We start from the raw sequence: 17,439 nt of genomic DNA, 5'->3' as shown, positions 1-17,439 counted from the left end.
TTGTTCAGGCGATGGTGTTGACGGCAGTGTACTAAGAGAGGCCCCTGCGGGGATGCTTTCTTGGAACCTAGTCTGATGGACGGCATTTACAGTCGATATGAGAGAGAGATGCCCATGAATCGAGACCCGACTATCATTACCCCCAACCCGAGCCCATCGCCCAAGACACATCGACGCCCGTGTACATTCCGCCGCTGGCTGAGGCGAACCGAGCACCATCTAAACACCAAATTACAAGCCCGACCTGCAAGGGAATGGGAGAGAGCAGATAGCAGAGGATTGCTCCGGCGAGAGAAAACGCGAGTTCCCCGAGGCTCAGAGATGTCCGATCTATCGTGCTGCTCTTAAGCGGCCACCTCCTCGGGCGCGTCCTCTGCGGTAGCACCCTCGACGACCTTGCGCTTCTTTGCGGGGGGTGCGTCCTCTGTGGGGAAGGCGTGTCAGCAGGGTGATACGGCGACAAAGTCAGAGGGTTGGAGATGGACTTACCAGCTGGGGCGTCCTCGTTGGCAGCGGCCGTGTCACGCTTGCCGTTGGTCTCCTTGGCCTCGCCATTGGCCTTGGGAGCCTCGTCGTCGTCGGCGCCCTCAGCGTCTTCTTCGTCGTCTTCCTCCTCCTCGTCATCGGCCTTGGCCTTGGCGCCGTTAGTAGGCTTGGCCTTGGCCTCGGCCTTGCCGTTGGGCTTATCGCCCTCTTCGGCTTCCTCATCCTCTTCCTCATCGGCATCCTCCTCGCTCTCTTCCTCTTCTTCGGCGCCGCCAGCCTCGTCTCCAGTGGAGATGTACCTATCGGCGGAGCCTGGTCAGCACGAGGTCATGCCATGGTTGGAATCGCCATCGGAAGAGTCAAAAGCGATTGATGGTGATCCCTTGCAACGGTTGGATGCACGATCGCGAGTCGCAGATCGATGCATCGGAACAATGGGAGCTGTCGCGGGTTGCAGGCGCGGAATCGACGGCGATAGGCAGTCGAGGGCGCGCGCATGCGACGTCACCGAGGCGCATCGCATCGCATCGCGCATTGCGCATGGGCCACGGGCAGCAGCATCGCAAAGCGAGCGCAGCACAATTGCGACACGATTGCGACAGCGGCCAAACGACCGGCAAAGGCAGAAAACAAGCAGCAACAAGAGCAAACTTACTCCTCTTCCTCCTCAGCATCGGAGTCCTCGGGGAGGGAGACGAGCTCCTCCTCCTCCTCGGGCTGACCTCGTCGGCTGCGAACCATGGTGGCTATGTGGGATATGGGTAGTGGGTTGTAAAGGGTGGGCTAGTGGTTGCGATTGCGATGGAGGCGCGAAGGTTACAAGGAGAACTCGGCGTATGGAAGGGAGATGATTTGAGAAACAGTGAGATGGAGGAGAAGAGGGAGGAGAGAGAGGTTGGTGTGAGACGGGAGGGAGACGGGAGGGAGAGGAGAGAGAGGAGCGTAGGAGGAGAGTCGGGGGAGCGGGAGGGCGTGAGGGCGCGCTGGGGAGAGCTGGGGGAGCTTGGTGGTGGGAGCTGGGAGCTGGAGCTGGCAGCTGTGCAGCTTGGGGCAAAAAGGGCGACGGCACAATGGAGAATGGAGAATGGAGAATGGAGCACTGGGGCCGTCACAGTCACAGTCACAGTCATCGATTCCATCATCCGGCGGACGGCTGGCTCACTGGGTACACTCCCAGCACCCAGCACCCAGGCCCGGAGGTTTAAAAAAGGAAAATGGGTGCTGGAGCTCGGTGGGCTTGGTGGTCCGTAGGGTATCCGTAGGGGCCGGTTGCCGTGGGCGGATACCTCGAGCTGCGCGCCGCCATCACCGGAATCCCAGGTACCCCAGGTTGGCGGGCGGCCGGGCTCCAAGAGGGTGGGTGGGAGGTGTGGGTAAAAGGTTCCGAGTGGGCACCTCCTCTCTGGTCTGCTGCGTCTCCTGCGTCTGCTCGCCTTTGCTGGGTCGCCTCCCTCCGTCTCCTCACTCCTCTTCCCAGTTGCCAGGTTCGTCCGCACGACCTTGGTCAGGTAAGCAGCCTCCCTCCTGGTCCACCAGCCGTCCCAGCTCTTGGTTGACCGACGCCGCTGGACGCGTCAATGGTTGGATGGACGCGCGACCAATCAGCCCAGCCAATCGGCCAACCTTCTGTGCTCCCGAAACAAGACACCGGCGTTTGCCTTTTTGCCTTTGCCCTTGCTTTTGCTTTTGCCTCTACCTTTTTAGGGCGGGCTTCACCAGACGGGACGCCGGAGGAGTGGGCGAACAAGACATTCCCGGTGGCTGGGGAGCAACGCAGCGCAGCCGCCTCTGTCCAGCGCCGAGTCCACTACCACACCCTCGCTCCTTCGCTGGCGTTGGCGCTCGACCTGGGGGGACAGAGCACACAATCGTGACGCAAGTATGGAGATGGTACGTCTTGCTCGCCATTTTCGCCCAGCCGGTCCAGGGGGGCACGTTTCCAATTGCCTGCCCACTCGTCGTGTCCCGTTGGGCTCTGTTCACCTCCCTAGCCAGCGATGGTCAGATTGCCCGTCGCAATCTTCCCCAGGGCGGGCCTTCATGCTGAATTGAGCCGACATCGTGGCTACTGACGATAAAAAGGGAGGCGATCCTGGTAGTTAGTTGGGTAGTCCGCATGCGTCCAGTCAAGGCCGTGTGAGGGAGGCAGCGGAGGCGAACAATGAGGCCGAGAGACTGCACAATGGGCCAGCTGGGAGCTTGGGCCGCCTCTGGTGAGACATGGCAGCACGGCGTGGATTTTCCCGGGAAATCGATCGATCCCGAGTCCAGGACGAGAATCGATGGGGAGACGGACGAGGTGAGGGGGAAACTAGTGACAACAAGGGACATCCTGAACGGAGAAGATCTTAGTGGGCATCCTGAGGCATCCAAGGCCTGACGGCAATTGACCTGGCGATGATGCTGAGTCAGCTCCCAATTCTGATCAGGGAAACGAGTTGGTCCAACGCCTGATGCTGCGGCGCCGTTGTGGCTTGACTCAGGCCATGCCAATTTCTAACCGATACTTAGGAATGAAAACTGTCTCGGTTGTCTTCAAGGTGCATGTTCTGATTTACACTTTGAAACATGTTTTCCGCAAGGTTCTCAAAGACAACAGAAATTGTGGTAAAGTGTGTTAGGAACTGCCATAATATTCATGGATGGTATGGAAGAGGCAGCTTTTATTGGAGGGTGGTCGGAGCCAGGTTCCATCCAGTCAACCTCATCCCGTATCAACAAGGTTACGAAGCTGTGTTGCATAGTCGTGAAGACTTCGCCCTTCAATGCTTTTGGGATACGACCTTGAAGTCAACTCGCTTTGATGCATACCAATCAGGATGAAACCTCCAAATATAAGCGTCAACCACGACCGCGCTATCGCCAGCTGCCTGGGGACGTGCTGAAACCGTGCATTATTTCGCGGACGTCGCGTCTTTTCTCCCAGCAAATTCTGACGTGCTTCCAAGGCCTTAGACACCGACATGAAGAGACTCAGTCATCTGTTCTCCAGTCGGAAGAAGCGAGACGAGGAGCCATCTACAGAGCAACCCGGCGCACAACCGCCGGGTGCAGACTCCAACGATGCCCCGCTCTCAGGCCAACCCAGCCATCAGACTCAATCCAGCAACGGGGTTTTCCAGTACACACCATTGCAGGCCGCCTCGGACTTTAGAATCCTTCGTATCCAGAGGAAATTGAGCGAGACCAGGACACTGAGTGAAGAGCTGCCCTTGCGCGGGTCTCTCCTTGTCGCCTCGCTAGACAACCACCCGGAGTATTTCGCATTGTCGTACACTTGGGGCGATGCAGACCTTTGCGAGGAAATCAACATTGACGGAAAGACGCTCAAGATCACAGCCAACTGCGCCTCTGCGCTGCGCCGCATGTTGCGCGGGAAGATCACAAGGACTATATGGGTGGACTCGATCTGCATCAACCAGGCGAATACCCCGCAAGCGCTGAACGAGCGAAACATCCAGGTTGCCATGATGGATGAGATTTATAGGCATGCGGTCCAAGTTAATGTTCATTTAGGGGATGGTGACAAGGCATCGGATGTCGCGTGCGAAGCATTAAAAGGTTTATCTACTGCATATGTGGCGGCCAAAATGGCTCCTCCGCCACTACAGGAGCGCTGTCAGAAAGAATATGATCGACTTGCCGATGATGCGTTAAGTAAGTGCCCAGCAGTATGCTCACTCCAGTGGCTTACCAACAGTTAGGGGTGACCCCGGAATATCCATACGGGAAGCTTCATGGTGTTTTTCGGCTTCCCTGGTTTAGACGGACTTGGGCGAGTTTGTCTTACCAAAGACCTTGCCTCATCAGCTAATATTGACTGCTTAGGTGGTCCAAGAGGTTGCTCTGGCAAAAAACGTCATGTTCTACTGCGGAAAGTTCTTGATGCATCTTTCAACCATGGTAGTTGGAGCAGACTTCACACGGCTTCCGTACTCGAACCTTGATTCCGATACGTCTGGTCGCTACTGGCGGATACACCTCGAATATCACGACACTATGCAGGAATTCATCCGCAGAAAGGAGCAGGGCGAGCCAACCTCCAACTTTGGCATCAAGCTCAGCGATATCCTGATGTTCCCCGCGCTAAGTCTGGAAGCAACCAGGCCAGAAGACAAAATTTTCGGCATGTACGGAATATGCAAGCGGCTTGGGTTCGAGATCCCGGCGCCGGATTATCGGAAGCCACTCGCCGTCGTTTACACTGAAGTAACCCGGATCATGCTTCAAGGAGACCAAAACCTAGACCTGCTATCCACAGTACTGGAATCGCCTGGCTGGGCCCATGGCCTCCCATCCTGGGTGCCGGACTTTTCAGGGTCCACGCGCAAATGGTCGCCGTCAACCCTGCCGCACACGTATATATCCAAACGCCAGAACCCCCAGGTGTCGGGTCAAACTCAATCACAATACCACTTCGAGCCGGACGGCCGGGGCTTGAGAGTAAAAGGCCGCAGATTGAGTACGATATGCGCCGTTGGACAACCCTGGATAGTGGACTCGTCGACAAATGTTTTGGGAGACGCGCGGGCGCAGACGGGGCAGTACGCCGCCGGTCTTATCGACTGTATCAAGAGCTGGTTCGACGTCGTCCGGGGCCACCCTGACTGTTTGCACGATGGCGTGGCTCTGGAAATTATGGTGAGGGTGTTAGCACAGGAGTCCGCGACTCCTTATGCAACGGAGTCGTTGGAAAGCTTGGTTCAACACCTATCTGTGCTGGTCAGCATCTCCGGATCAAGCGACAGGAGCCTTTCGACAATGCTGGCTGACCCGCAGGACAACCCTGGAGGCTTCTTGCAGTTGGGAAATTTCACCATCAGCGCCGAGATGCAACGGTCCATCTTACACATCTATGACCTCGTCTGGAAAAACGTCTTTCGAACTGCCCACAACTTCCTAGGCACGGGCACACATAGCGCAAAGGTTGGCGACGTGGTTGTAGTCTTGCATGGTTGCTCTACCGCGGCTATTCTTCGACCATGGACGGGGGGATTCAAATACATCAGTCCAGCTCATGTCCACGGAATAATGAATGGGGAGTTTTGGAATCCCAGATCGGCAGCAGATGATGAGTGGTTTGTCTTGATCTAATCTACATACCAACTTTTAAGGCTGCCATTTAGCACTTGTTGATTTCTCATTGGTCTAGCTAATGGCAAGTGAGCCTGTAGATTGTGCCTCGTAGAAATCCAGAATTGAACCTAGTCGTCGAAGGCAACAATGACTTCAATAGCCGAAAAAGTCATGTCGGAGCCGTCATCCTCCACGCCGACTTGGCCCCAAAGCCCACTTTGTCCCTTCTTCCACCCATATCCCGTTGGCCAAATCAATTCGCAAAAGTTGGGCGTTGACTTTCTGATATTCCGTAGCCAGCGCCGAATGGCACATAAATAGTCATATTCTGTTCCCTTATTTCCTGGGTCATTCCGTAGGCCATCGGTAATGGTGAGATATTCAAGGCTATTTGGAAGGATATCTTCCAGTCGATTGTATGGAGGTGAAAATCCCAGGAGAAGTGTCAATGGGATTTCAAGTCGTTGCAGCTTGGAGCAGCCAACAAGCGTTTTCAACGAGCCATGTATTTCAAGAGGAGCCACGCCCCATTCGCCTTTCCGGGTCGAAATGCATAGGCTCGTCAGGGTGTCTCGGACATGAAATAGGGCAAAGCTGATTTGTTCAAGGTCAACAATAGGCCACCTGGTCTCGCCCGTTGCATTGGGGTGGTAATACCACTGCCACTCGAGGGTCTTGAGGTTTTTCGTGGCCGATAGCAGTTTAACAAGATGAACTTCTCGGATATGATTCAAACTGAGAAATGTCAGGTTCGAGGCATCAGGCTTCTTGATTGGCCATGTGAACGCGATCGGATTGTCGATTGTGGCCGTGAGTCGTCGGATTCCTGGCAGATAGAAAAAGGGCAAGATATCTGCCGTGTTTTCTTGTCCAGGATCTCTCCTGTGGGCGGTACCCCATTCGCAAAAAAAGGATAGCTCTTGAAGATGCCGAAGTGTCGAAAAGCCATGGTTCGAAGATTGAAAGAGAGCGCTCCTAACCACCATGCCAAGAAGGCGACTTTCCCGAGCCCAAATTGTATCGACGCGTAGAGATGTCAAATTTGACAGGCGCGATACGAGGACAGAGAGATAGGCATCCAACTTGTCAGACAAGAGACAATGAATCCATAGGTCCTCATAAGGCACTCCGGTTCCTTTGATATACTCGACGATTTCACCCAGTCCGCCTTCGCTGATGGGAGCTTCAAATGGAGCTTCGTTGAGAGGATGAAACTCGTCATATCCGTGGATAGAAATGCTTCGGATGTATGTAGATAACTCGGGTCTGGAGAGGATGTTCCGCAGGAGCGGGACAATAGGAGGCCCGCGGCCTGCCCGCAACGCTTTCCAGTGCCACTCAATCCTATTGTAGAGCCATGGCTCTGCAAGACGACGAAAGCGTTTGCTGACGAGGCACCACACTTTCAAATCGAGATGTGAGAGAAACTCGAAGACACATCGTATAACATCCTCGGGTAAATGGATGAGTGATTTCATCGTGGCGTCCTACCCTGAGGGCCAACGGCTTAATCGAATGAAAGGTAAAGTTCGATGCTAGGCTCGCTGTTGCGAATGGAACATGCGAGTTAATGAGAGAATGGACCATTCGCGTCACAGGAAGCGCAGAGAAAGCAGGCAGAACCAAAACTTCTCTGGAAAATGTTAGAGGGGAAAAGAACAGTCGGTGGCTGTTTTTGTGTTCGAAGAGTGAGTGTTGTGCTTCAATGGGAGCGAGTCACATGACATGTTTCTTGCTTTAGAGTTTAGGAACCGCTTCTACTCATTCATTGCTGAAAAGTGTTTTATTCTACAGTAATGAGGATGTCGGTTGCATGATGTTACTGAATTAAGGGTTATTGCTTTTGAATGGCTTCCAAGGACAACACCGAGTTCATGATAAACCGTCAGGGCAGGATAATGGCACGGCCACTAAATCCCCATTAGGACAATTTGGGCTTGAATCATACATGAGATGGCAAAGAGACAAGACAAATCAGGTGAGAGTAATCCTCATATTTTCAACGACTTGTATGTGCTTAGACGTTAGATGAATCGCAGCGATTTATTATTGGATTGATAGATGCTTCTCCGCCGTCATTACATCCTGCTTTGTGAAGACCTTTGGCACTACTAACACGATACTGCGTGCTCCGCAATAATTGGTTTCCCAAGATAAATCCTACTAAGCACAGACGGAGAACAATGAAAGCAAACAATACCGAACAAGGAAACTAAGATACCTCTCCTTCCCATCAATAATTTTAACGAGATGTCCGATACCAATTGTCTTGGGGGTCGTCAAGGCACTCTCCCACGGTAACAGCTATTCACACATCAGCATTTTTCACGACATGTTGATTTCGAGTAACGATTAAATGCATGCCTGCAACACTTACCTCGCAATCCACGTTCTCGAACGGAGGCAATCATTGCCGGTGCCAAAGAGACAACAGTCTGCTCGTGCACATCGTGAGCAAGCGCGATGGAACCACCCGCGTCAAGGTCAGCATTGAAGAGCCGAATACTCTCACTGATGGCATCGGGTGAGTCATTCTCCCAGTCGAGTGTATCGATGTCCGCGATGATGACGTGGTAGCCCAGAGATCCGACGGTCTGCACGACCTGGTCGTTGTAGCTGAAGAATGGAGGTCGCATGTAGGTTGGGAAATAGCCCAGGATGTCGAGTAACGCCGACTCGAGCCGGGTCATCTGCGACTCCACTTCGGAGGAGCCCAAGTTCGTAAGGTCCGGATGATCCCAGCTGAACAGGTTGCGATTCATGTGAGTACCAGAGACAGATGCCACGGCAGGGATCATAGATTGACTTACGTGTGTGAGCCGATTTGATGTCCATCAGCAATCATACGATGGACAGTTGATGTGTATGAGTAGATGGAGGCCCAATTGTCTCCATTAATAAAGAACGTAGCCTTGATGCCAGCCTCAGCGAGCGTGTCTAGTAGCTGATTAGTGTAAGCAAAGGGGCCATCATCAAAGGTCAAGGCGATTGTGTTCTCGGTGGTGCAGCTGAAGATGGTGCTCCCAACAGGGATCGCCTGTCGTCGCTGATGGGAATCCACAACAGGCGATGCTGCGGCACCCGCGATGAGAGCGCTGAGGAGGTAACGAGTGAACATGGCGACTGCAGAACAAGCTTCAGCTCTCAGTATGTACAATCTATACAGTACGGATGTAATTAACTGGTTCCTTCCAACATGGCAGGCGTGGGAGGTATTTATGGATTTATCAACAAATGTCTTCTCCTCAATCCCGAGCGCGTTGGTGCGTTGGCCCACCTACGGGGACTGTTGGATGTGTCGGGAAGCACCTCAGATGCATGTCGGAAAGCCACAAGCCACGCAATCACACCCTTCTTGGGTCATCACTGTGGAGTTGATTTTTAGTAATGCAGCATGCATATTATGTATGCTTCATTCCCCGCTTTGAGGCATTCGCGCTGGGCCAGGAAGACTCAGGAGCCGTACGAATGAGTAGAATATGTTTCATGCATCTTGGCCACAGTAGTCTCTCTCGCGGCAGAGATTTCGGCGTCTCAATCGCGGCCAACAACATTGAGATCTTCTTCTAGCTTCCAACTCGTCCACTCAATCGCGTGCCAAGATATGCCAAGCTTCGTAACAAGCGGGTGAAGTCAGAGCGGATGACAGCCACATGCAGTTCTTCTTGCGACTGGCCAACCGCGTTGCGTTGACAACAGGCGTACGTCGTGCAGTGGTGTGGTTGATCCAAGCATGACGTCCGCACATGTATGTCGATAAGCAATTTAAGCATGTAAGCTAACGAGGAGCACGCTTGATTGGCCGAAACATGTCCCGAAGGCGGAACCGGCGCAACGAGGTTGCTTTTTGAGGTTGCTTTTGCAAGTCAGGCTGAGCTGTGCGTACATTCTGACCAGCATCACGGCCATCACACCGGCTTTTAATTTGACGGCATGCTGACTGCTATCAGTGGAATGTCACTTCCCGATGTGCGATGATATCATTTTTATTCATGCTGCTCGGGAGAGGCGGAAGCCACCCGGACAAGATTCTTACAGCCATGTGCTGGCATGGACTGATGGTGAGGCAACAAGGAACCGTTCCTGGTTATCTCGTCCACAACTGGTTCAGCTGAGGATGGGATGCAGCCACTGTTGCTTTTATTTTCGGGGGCGTTTTGGGTTGCACATTATTCCCGGCCCGCGATGGAAGGTGAACGCTCAGTCGCCAAGCTGAGATTGCGACGGTAGCAATCTACCACGCAATCGAAGTGAGACGGTGGTTGGTAGAATGTATTCCCTTGCAGATGACCGCAGACTCGCTTACCTCATGCCATGAGCAAGTAGAACCCGGCTGGAAACAAATATCCGATGCAGAGTTATTTTTCGGCAGTTGGATCCATGACTACAGAGGAGCTCATACTACCTCAGATGCAGATCATAGCTCTGTTTTGCGCCCTCGCTCGTAAATGTGGTGCAGGGTGGGAGGAGTCAGCTTCACGCAGCTTGGCAGCGAAAGAATACATACTGCAGGTCACTCGGTCAGCCCATGAAACATCGGACAGCCATCATCGGAGCCAGGGACCCCTGGAATACTGGGACAGCGATGCATTGCATCGGGATTGTGAGCTGAGACCGCCCTCAACCCAGTCCATGACACGAATCTCGGCGCAGAAAAGTTCCGTCACCGTGTTCCGCTCGAGTTTTGCGTTAACCTGGGTAGCACCCAGAGGCCCTCAGCAGTGTCTACGTCGCGCAAGACTACGGTATATAAGCGGCAACGACCTGCCGATGGAATCGTCTATGCTGGGAGGCTGGACATGTCTACATCCACACGAGCCTGGCTTCGTTTCATGAGGAACTTGAGCTTCACCGCACCCGAAACCGATCACAACCGGTCGCACAACATCAACACGAACTTCATGACGTATATGGTCCCGAAATAACTTCAAATATGTGTGTACGAGTGAGAACCAAGTGTACCGTCTGTTTGTAGGATCGGGAACCGGGGCATTTGCGGAATTTGCGTTGTTCAAAAGAAGACGTCGAACCTGGGACCGACGCTAATCGATTGCATATGAGCGAGCGTCAATGGAAGTGTGGATATTATGAATCTAGTGGACGCCCCTATCGTCGTGGACATGTGTCGCAATTGATACTAGCTAATGAGGTCTGTCGGTCGAATCAGTGACAGACGGTGGCGGGAGCCAACAACGGGGAAGCCGACCTGGATGCGAAGTGGGATAGCGACGCGAGAGACTAAAACAGGAGAGTTAACCACAAATGTGCGAAAGACGTGATTATTTATCGGGCGTTGAGAAAGGTGCAATATCTAATGGAGATCACGCAAGAGAGTCTTGGAGTTTCGCGAGTCGAGAATTATGGGGCTGCTTGAGAAATATCTGGTGCAGGCATTAGCCCCAATCTACTAAGAATATCGAGTGTGGGATAGCATGTGGGATAATGGGGCGAGGCGACAAGGGGGGGGGTTAACTATGTAGAACTAGCTGAGTGACGCAATTACTGGGGATAATAAGAGCATAGGTGCTTCCATTTACATAAATGTCCCAGTTGTCTCCGATCAAACCAACGATAGATAGCCAGTTCTTCTCCATCACCAGGTCTCAGCATCGAATTGGTTGTCACCACAGACACTCAATCGCCATGGCAGACAAAAAGGAAACTGGGCGACTCCCCGAATCGGACATCCACAGCGTGGATACCGAAACCACGCCCAACGCCTCCCAAGAGGAAATCGTTGTTGCGCCCATCAAGACGTGGAAGGGTTACGTGTGGGATACATGGGAGCTTCCACCGGAGCAGCGTTGGATGCTCTTCAAAGTGGACGCTTTCGTGCTCACCTTTGCTTCCATCGGCTACTTCCTCAAGAACATCGATCAGACCAACGTCAACAATGCGTTCCTTAGCGGCATGAAGGAGGATCTTAACATGTTCGGCAACGAGCTTGTGACGAGTACGTGATTCCAGACTAATTTTTTACACTGGGGTATTTTTGTACAATTGCTAACTTGTCAAAGGCACATCTATCTGGACCGTGGGCTACGTGATCGGCCAGATCCCGTCTAATCTGCTTCTCACCCGAGTCTCGCCGCGATGGGTCATCCCCTCGCTAGAGGTTGGATGGGGTGTTGCTACCATTTGTACTTCGTCGGTGAAGTCGTATAAAGCTCTTTACGGTCTGCGCTTTCTCGTGGGATTATTCGAGTATGTGACTCTTCGCTATTCTCCCGAGGACTATCTCTTCAATCTCGGGGATAGCATCATCATTCCGCAGTCACTGACCAGTTCTACAGATCTGGCTTCTACCCGGGTATCCACTATATGCTGGGATCGTGGTACACGCCCAGAGAAATCGGCAAGCGATCCATGATTTTCTGGCTGGCTGGTTCTATCGGCACGATGTTCAGCGGTTTCCTACAGGCGGCCGCCTATACGAACTTGCACGGAGTCCATGGACGCGCAGGATGTGAGTTTCATATTTCATTGCTAATTGATGCCCTAAATTCTCATGAGACCACAATATTCAAAGGGGTCAGAACTGGAAGAAGGAACGAGGGGACTAACAGACTCATTAGGGCGATGGCTATTCATCATCGACGGAATTATCACGCTACCCCTCGCCCTTGCAGGCTATATCTTCTTCCCCAACCTGCCACAGGATGGTAAGAGGACATGGTGGACCACAGAGAAGGAGCACATTCTCTCCGTGAAGAGAATGGGCGCTATCGGACGTGTCGGCAAACAACCTTGGACGAAGGCAAAGGTTCGAAAGATTCTGTTCAATTGGCACATTTATATCCTTCGTAAGTCTCCGCCTCACAGATATCTGAGCTCAAACTAACTTTGAAATTCAGCGATGCTTTATGTCGTCTGGAACAATGGTTGGCCCCAGGCGGGTATGGGCTATTGGTTGAAGAGCTTCAACGTCGAACCAGCCCCAGTTCCAGGGACATCCTTCTCCATCCAGGATATTAATAACTGTAAGCTCTCAGAATCCCGCCCCTCGTCGATTAGGATGGTAGCTAATGGAATCTCATAGTGCCAATTCCCACAACCGCTATTTTCGTCGGCATGGCTTTGGTTTGGGCTTGGCTTTCTGATGGTCCCTTCCGCGGCGCCCGTTGGCCTTTCATCTACGCAGGTGCTATCATTACGGTACGTGGATGATTCATATTTGTTCAGAGTATCGAAATTGTTGCTAACGAGTTATATCCTTTCACAGATCATCTTCACGGTTGTCCTACGACAGATGGATCTATACTCGGACGTTCACGGCCGCAAGATTGTCTATTGGCTGAGTAACATTGGTGTACGTTTCAACAGCTCAAATATCTAGCTACAGCTACTGACTTTATCCCTAGCTTGGTGCAGGTCCTCTTATCCTAAGCTGGATCAACGAGATCTGCTCCGATGATACCGAAAAGCGAGCGTTGCTTGTTGCCATGGCCAATGACTTTGCTTATGTTGTACAGGCTGTGGTAAGTAATCCGATTCCTGCTACACTAAGGCGTAAGGTGTAGACTGACCATGATCCAGGCACCCAATTTCGTATGGAAAACTACCGACTTCCCTGCAGCTAGAAAGGGCTATACTTGGTCGATCATCCTCCAAATCTTGCTCAGTAAGTCATTTCCGAGGCATCGAAGTGCTTGAACACTGACCATCCGCCTAGTTATTGTGACCGCTACCATCCAGCTCCTCCTGTGGCGCGATAAGAAGATAGCAGCAAGAGTTGATGTTGAATCCGTGTCAGTCTCGGCTGGAGGTTCGGAATTGGACGAGAAGGAGGCTGATAGCAAGGCTGTTCCTAGTAGCCAAGTGAAGGCCGTTAGCTTGGACTAGCTTTAGGAGCACAGGAACAATACTGACTTGAGTCCGTACTACCCATTGTACATGACTATTTGCAAAGCTACATATAATTATGTGCAGTCTCAAAAATACACGCCTCTTTGCGCAAACAGCAAGATCGTTGATTACAAACAGCAGGGTTGAAGTCAGAAGGGTTGAATTGAAGCTTCAGGCAAATACCAGTGTGTAACAGCCTTATTGTTCAGCTACTGTTTCTTCTGGTGCTGGGTGTAGCATTTACTCTTTATTTCTACGCTCGAGAGTACCGTACGATTTTGATGTATCTAACAATATTGAGTAAAAACAAAACCAGAAATACGCCGCTTCGTATTGTTTACCACGAAGCCTCCTCTTGGCAGTCATCTGTATTCTCACTACACCAGAGTAGAAAACGAATTGGAATATAAGGTATTTAAGTTGTAGTTATTCTTGGAATTTGTAGGTAATCATAAAGATCTTGGAAGTGCCTGCGTAGAATTTGTCCTAAGGCAAGTGACTTTCCTGAAATCGCGACGAGGCAGTGAGTTACGGACAACATCTCAAGCCCTTTAACAGCCATCCAGATAAACCCTTTGCCTAGATCGAATCCATAATGATGAATTTTGAGTCTAGGTTTCGTTTTTCTTCTCTGCTGCCTCTTTGCAATAGCGGCACTCCTCTTTGGTCACAAGATCTGAGTCGTCCATAGAAAGCGTGGCCGCGCAGTACTTGCCACTCTCCTCTGCTTTTGAGCACTTTTGCAAGTGATATGACAGATCGACCAGCTTCCAGCAATCCAAGCACTTGGTATAGAGTTTGACCTTGTAGCACATTTTGGTTGCTTTTGTCGACGAGAAAGATCGGGATGTAAATATGGTCGAGGATGAAGGAGCCTGGCTATTGGTGTGCGAGTGAACTTGGTTTGTGTTCTGCTTGTTTGAGCCTAGCTTGAGTTAACGGAGAAGGGGAGGCTGCGCTGTTATATATAGAGAGAGTGCTTAAAGTGATTCAAAGACTGAGTCTGAACAAGCCTTCAGCTTTTCGCACAACATATCAAGACCATGATGTCGCATCACCTGATTTTCGACTTCTGACAAGAGGCCGAAACCCTTTGGCACACATTAAGAATCTAAAGCAAGTGTGATGAACGCGCGATTTATGTCACAACCTTTTCCTGTTCAAGCGCCTCGCCACCAACGTGCCTCTGTGAGCGAACATTGAATAGCTTTATTACTATCAGAGCGGCGTGAAATTTAGCCCTTTCAAGCTGAGATAGAATCAGTTCACTTTGGCAACAGCTCCAGTGCAAAAGTCTGCGAAAGGTGACGTTTAATGCACCGAGATTGCGATAATGGGGTAGAAAACACATCGTCACTTGTATTTATCATGATGAATCGGTTATTGTTCTAATAAAATCACGTCAGGCAGCGAGAGTTGTTGAACTAATATTCGAGGCAAAAAAAGTGCATTCACATACTATCCTCGATTCACATTCCATTCCTTTAACTAACTCTTTAATATCTTAGGACTTCAAACATCAATCTTCTCTGGCATCCAAGTGCTAAATGCCATACCTTTGGGAATCGCTTTCCACTGCTTGGTCACAGGATCTAGGACTTTTTCACAGTCCTCTGCCTCCTGGCGCATGATCACTGCCTTTGCCTTGCTTCTGGGAGTGATAATCACCGGATACTCAGCAGGTGTCACGGTGATCCCACCAACCAAGTCCTCGATGTCGTACTGAGCGGGGTTTCCTTCGCTGTCTTTCGCGGGAGTGAATGTAAAGCCCCACGCGAGTCGAGAGACTCCCAAGAAAAGGGATCTTTCAGCGATATGGATACCTTGACAGAGACGACGCCCAGCCCCGAAAACGAAGTTGTCGCGTTTCTTTGTGTCACCAACCGCTGATTGATATAGAGTGGTGTGGTCATCTTTGTATCTGTCTGGGTTGAAGACTCGTGGGTCTGGATGCCGTTCTGGGTCCATGTGAATCGCCCTGAATCAGTCAATACAAGCTCCACAATCTCGACGAGACATGTGAATGAAGAATGGAACTTACCAGACATTGTTAATCACAGAAGCGCCCTTGGGGATAGTGTAGCCTTTGTAGGTGTCGTCTTTGATCACTGAGTGCGGCACACCAAGGAATACTGTTGGCATCCACCGTAGACTCTCCTTGATGCAGCAACGGACAAATGGGAGATTTTCGTAGTCATCAATTGTAGGCAACCGATCAGGACCCACGACACGATCGATTTCCTCCTGGACCCTCGTTTGCACATCTGGCCAAACAAGAAGCGCTAAGATATAGCCATAGAGAGTCCCTGATGTGGTATCGGATCCTGCTTCAAGAAGTGAGCCGCTGATGTATGCTGCAGCGTCATCGGAGAACTTTTCAACTGTTTGGGCCCTGTAAATGTCATTGCAGAAGCATGGCTGGCAAGAACATGTTAGTGCAATCCGATGGATCGAAGACGGAATTGGGACATGCCAGACCAGTGCCAGCATCGAGTGCCTTCTTTGCCTTCATCCAATGATGGACGTAATTCTTCTTTTCAATTTTGTGTAAATTTCTCGCGTAGCGAACGTTTGGCGCCATGAACTCTGGAAGTTTCTGCATGATTGGGTAGAGATCTGCAAGCTGTGCACTGGAACTTCCTGCTAGCTTCCCCCATTTATCAAAGGACTTTATTACGCCAACGGTTAATCCGGGTCATAATGCTGATGAAATGCACGTACCTCGAAAAGTTGTAGGAGATTCGGGTCCTTGTTGTCTGTGCAGCGATACCCGAATATCATTTGGGTCGACAGGGAGTACGTAAACCGTCGCAGATGGTATAGGAGGTCGTTTGGGGTGTCTAACAAATTGGCGAGGAATATCTTGTTTTCCAGGTCCTGATACGGGACGTACGTTATCGCGGCCTTGATATTCAGGATATTGTGAACCATGCGATGAATCATTCGCCAATTTTCGCCGTATCTCTGCTTGATGTTTAGCTCGCAGCTCCATAAGGTGTTGAAGAAAGACGACTGCTCCGTGACTGCTTACCATGACCACGAGTCTGAGATCACCGCTGGCAATCTTCTGCCCAATAAACATGTCGGGTCGGTCCGAATAGATGCCGCCCTTCTTGTCCAGCAGGTCTTTGACAACAACGTCCGATGAAAGAACAATCATTGTCTTCGTTCCGACAACTAGTGAATATATCGGTCTATGAATGCGCGTGAGCAGGCCCGAGTTCCACAAAATCCACTACTATTTCATACCCATATTCCTTTGCCCATTTCTGAAACTGGATGTGTGGTTTTTTGGTGGGCATCTATTTACACGTTAGTATCTCCTATAAGGGCGCCCTGGTAAGCCTACAAGATGCAAATTTCCCAATAAGGGTAACGTCGGAGGTCCGGGAGGCAAGTTAGGTGGTCTGCTGCCAATCTTGCTGACTTTGACAATGAGCAAGAGAGCTGACAATGTCAAAGCTAGTGCAATAGAGAAGAGGGGTAGGTCCGACATCTCGAATGGATGTTCTGACAAAAGTTGAAGGATACGATTTCTTGTTCTCCTCGTTTAATATTTGTACTTCATCCAGAGCTAGCAGCGGGAAATAGGGGTTACTTATAGAGGTGCTGTATTGTGAGGTGAACGATGGCTGCTGATGAAAACAGATGGTACATACCAAGCTCACGCTTTAATATGTTTGCTTGATGCAGTATCATTAACCTGGAACCTCAGCGCAATCAGCACACCCCACGTGACAGCCATTATCGGGTTCGGCATCAAATAGTCATGATATTATTGGTTGTTGTTCGGGCTCGCTCGTCATGCATCATTCAGGGCGTCAAAGTGCGGGGAATCCGGACTTAGCTTGGTGCGGCCGAGAGCTCGAAATCGACAACCCCTACGCAAGTGATTCGGGTTCGGGTTCGAAATGGGTCCAAGCTGATTCACGGATTTCGAGGGTGCATTTGGACATATGCAGTATAATAGATTGCCGCAGAAAGAATCTCGGGATGAACCTTTCGCGGTCGGGGTCGGCGCGGCATGATGCA

At 51.1% G+C, this 17,439-nt stretch overlaps 7 protein-coding genes across 7 annotated transcripts; 3 read left to right on the top strand and 4 right to left on the bottom strand.

Moving 5' to 3' along the window:
* Nucleotides 1-136: 136 nt before the first annotated feature.
* On the bottom strand, nt 137-3,278 carry BGZ61DRAFT_554953 (uncharacterized protein; the record flags this gene model as incomplete). Its single annotated transcript, XM_046255600.1, has 5 exons — nt 2,560-3,278; nt 1,307-1,985; nt 1,142-1,232; nt 490-785; nt 137-219 (listed from the first exon to the last, which is right to left on the bottom strand). The coding sequence occupies exons 1-5, from the start codon at nt 2,815-2,817 to the stop codon at nt 137-139; spliced, it is 1,407 nt and encodes a 468-aa protein (XP_046100018.1). The 5' UTR covers nt 2,818-3,278.
* Nucleotides 3,279-5,694, top strand: BGZ61DRAFT_99097 (heterokaryon incompatibility protein-domain-containing protein). The gene is made up of 3 exons (XM_046257307.1): nt 3,279-4,143; nt 4,191-4,261; nt 4,315-5,694. The coding sequence occupies exons 1-3, from the start codon at nt 3,450-3,452 to the stop codon at nt 5,578-5,580; spliced, it is 2,031 nt and encodes a 676-aa protein (XP_046100017.1). The 5' UTR covers nt 3,279-3,449; the 3' UTR covers nt 5,581-5,694.
* Nucleotides 5,691-7,040, bottom strand: BGZ61DRAFT_554952 (uncharacterized protein; the record flags this gene model as incomplete). The annotated part of the gene is made up of 1 exon (XM_046255599.1): nt 5,691-7,040. The coding sequence occupies one exon, from the start codon at nt 7,038-7,040 to the stop codon at nt 5,691-5,693; it is 1,350 nt and encodes a 449-aa protein (XP_046100016.1).
* A 574-nt stretch (nt 7,041-7,614) lies between these two features.
* Nucleotides 7,615-8,722, bottom strand: BGZ61DRAFT_458215 (polysaccharide deacetylase family protein). Its single transcript, XM_046246728.1, has 3 exons — nt 8,373-8,722; nt 7,940-8,304; nt 7,615-7,866 (listed from the first exon to the last, which is right to left on the bottom strand). Exons 1-3 carry the CDS (start codon nt 8,678-8,680, stop codon nt 7,805-7,807), a joined length of 735 nt encoding a protein of 244 aa, XP_046100015.1. The 5' UTR covers nt 8,681-8,722; the 3' UTR covers nt 7,615-7,804.
* A 1,220-nt stretch (nt 8,723-9,942) lies between these two features.
* On the top strand, nt 9,943-10,398 carry BGZ61DRAFT_554951 (uncharacterized protein; the record flags this gene model as incomplete). The annotated part of the gene is made up of 1 exon (XM_046255598.1): nt 9,943-10,398. One exon carries the CDS (start codon nt 9,943-9,945, stop codon nt 10,396-10,398), a length of 456 nt encoding a protein of 151 aa, XP_046100014.1.
* An 807-nt stretch (nt 10,399-11,205) lies between these two features.
* On the top strand, nt 11,206-13,215 carry BGZ61DRAFT_554950 (major facilitator superfamily domain-containing protein; the record flags this gene model as incomplete). The annotated part of the gene is made up of 9 exons (XM_046255597.1): nt 11,206-11,515; nt 11,580-11,766; nt 11,856-12,028; nt 12,138-12,365; nt 12,417-12,542; nt 12,602-12,717; nt 12,785-12,871; nt 12,924-13,040; nt 13,099-13,215. 9 exons carry the CDS (start codon nt 11,206-11,208, stop codon nt 13,213-13,215), a joined length of 1,461 nt encoding a protein of 486 aa, XP_046100013.1.
* Nucleotides 13,216-14,919: 1,704 nt separating this feature from the next.
* BGZ61DRAFT_554944 (cytochrome P450) lies at nt 14,920-16,801 on the bottom strand (the record flags this gene model as incomplete). Its single annotated transcript, XM_046255596.1, has 7 exons — nt 16,757-16,801; nt 16,657-16,709; nt 16,418-16,601; nt 16,129-16,371; nt 15,866-16,075; nt 15,449-15,825; nt 14,920-15,385 (listed from the first exon to the last, which is right to left on the bottom strand). The coding sequence occupies exons 2-7, from the start codon at nt 16,707-16,709 to the stop codon at nt 14,920-14,922; spliced, it is 1,533 nt and encodes a 510-aa protein (XP_046100012.1). The 5' UTR covers nt 16,757-16,801.
* Nucleotides 16,802-17,439: the final 638 nt, after the last annotated feature.

The sequence above is a fragment of the Ilyonectria robusta genome, assembly GCF_021365365.1.
Source record: "Ilyonectria robusta strain PMI_751 chromosome Unknown BGZ61scaffold_20, whole genome shotgun sequence".
Taxonomy (NCBI): domain Eukaryota; kingdom Fungi; phylum Ascomycota; class Sordariomycetes; order Hypocreales; family Nectriaceae; genus Ilyonectria; species Ilyonectria robusta.
This window is presented reverse-complemented; position numbering and strand designations above follow the sequence as displayed.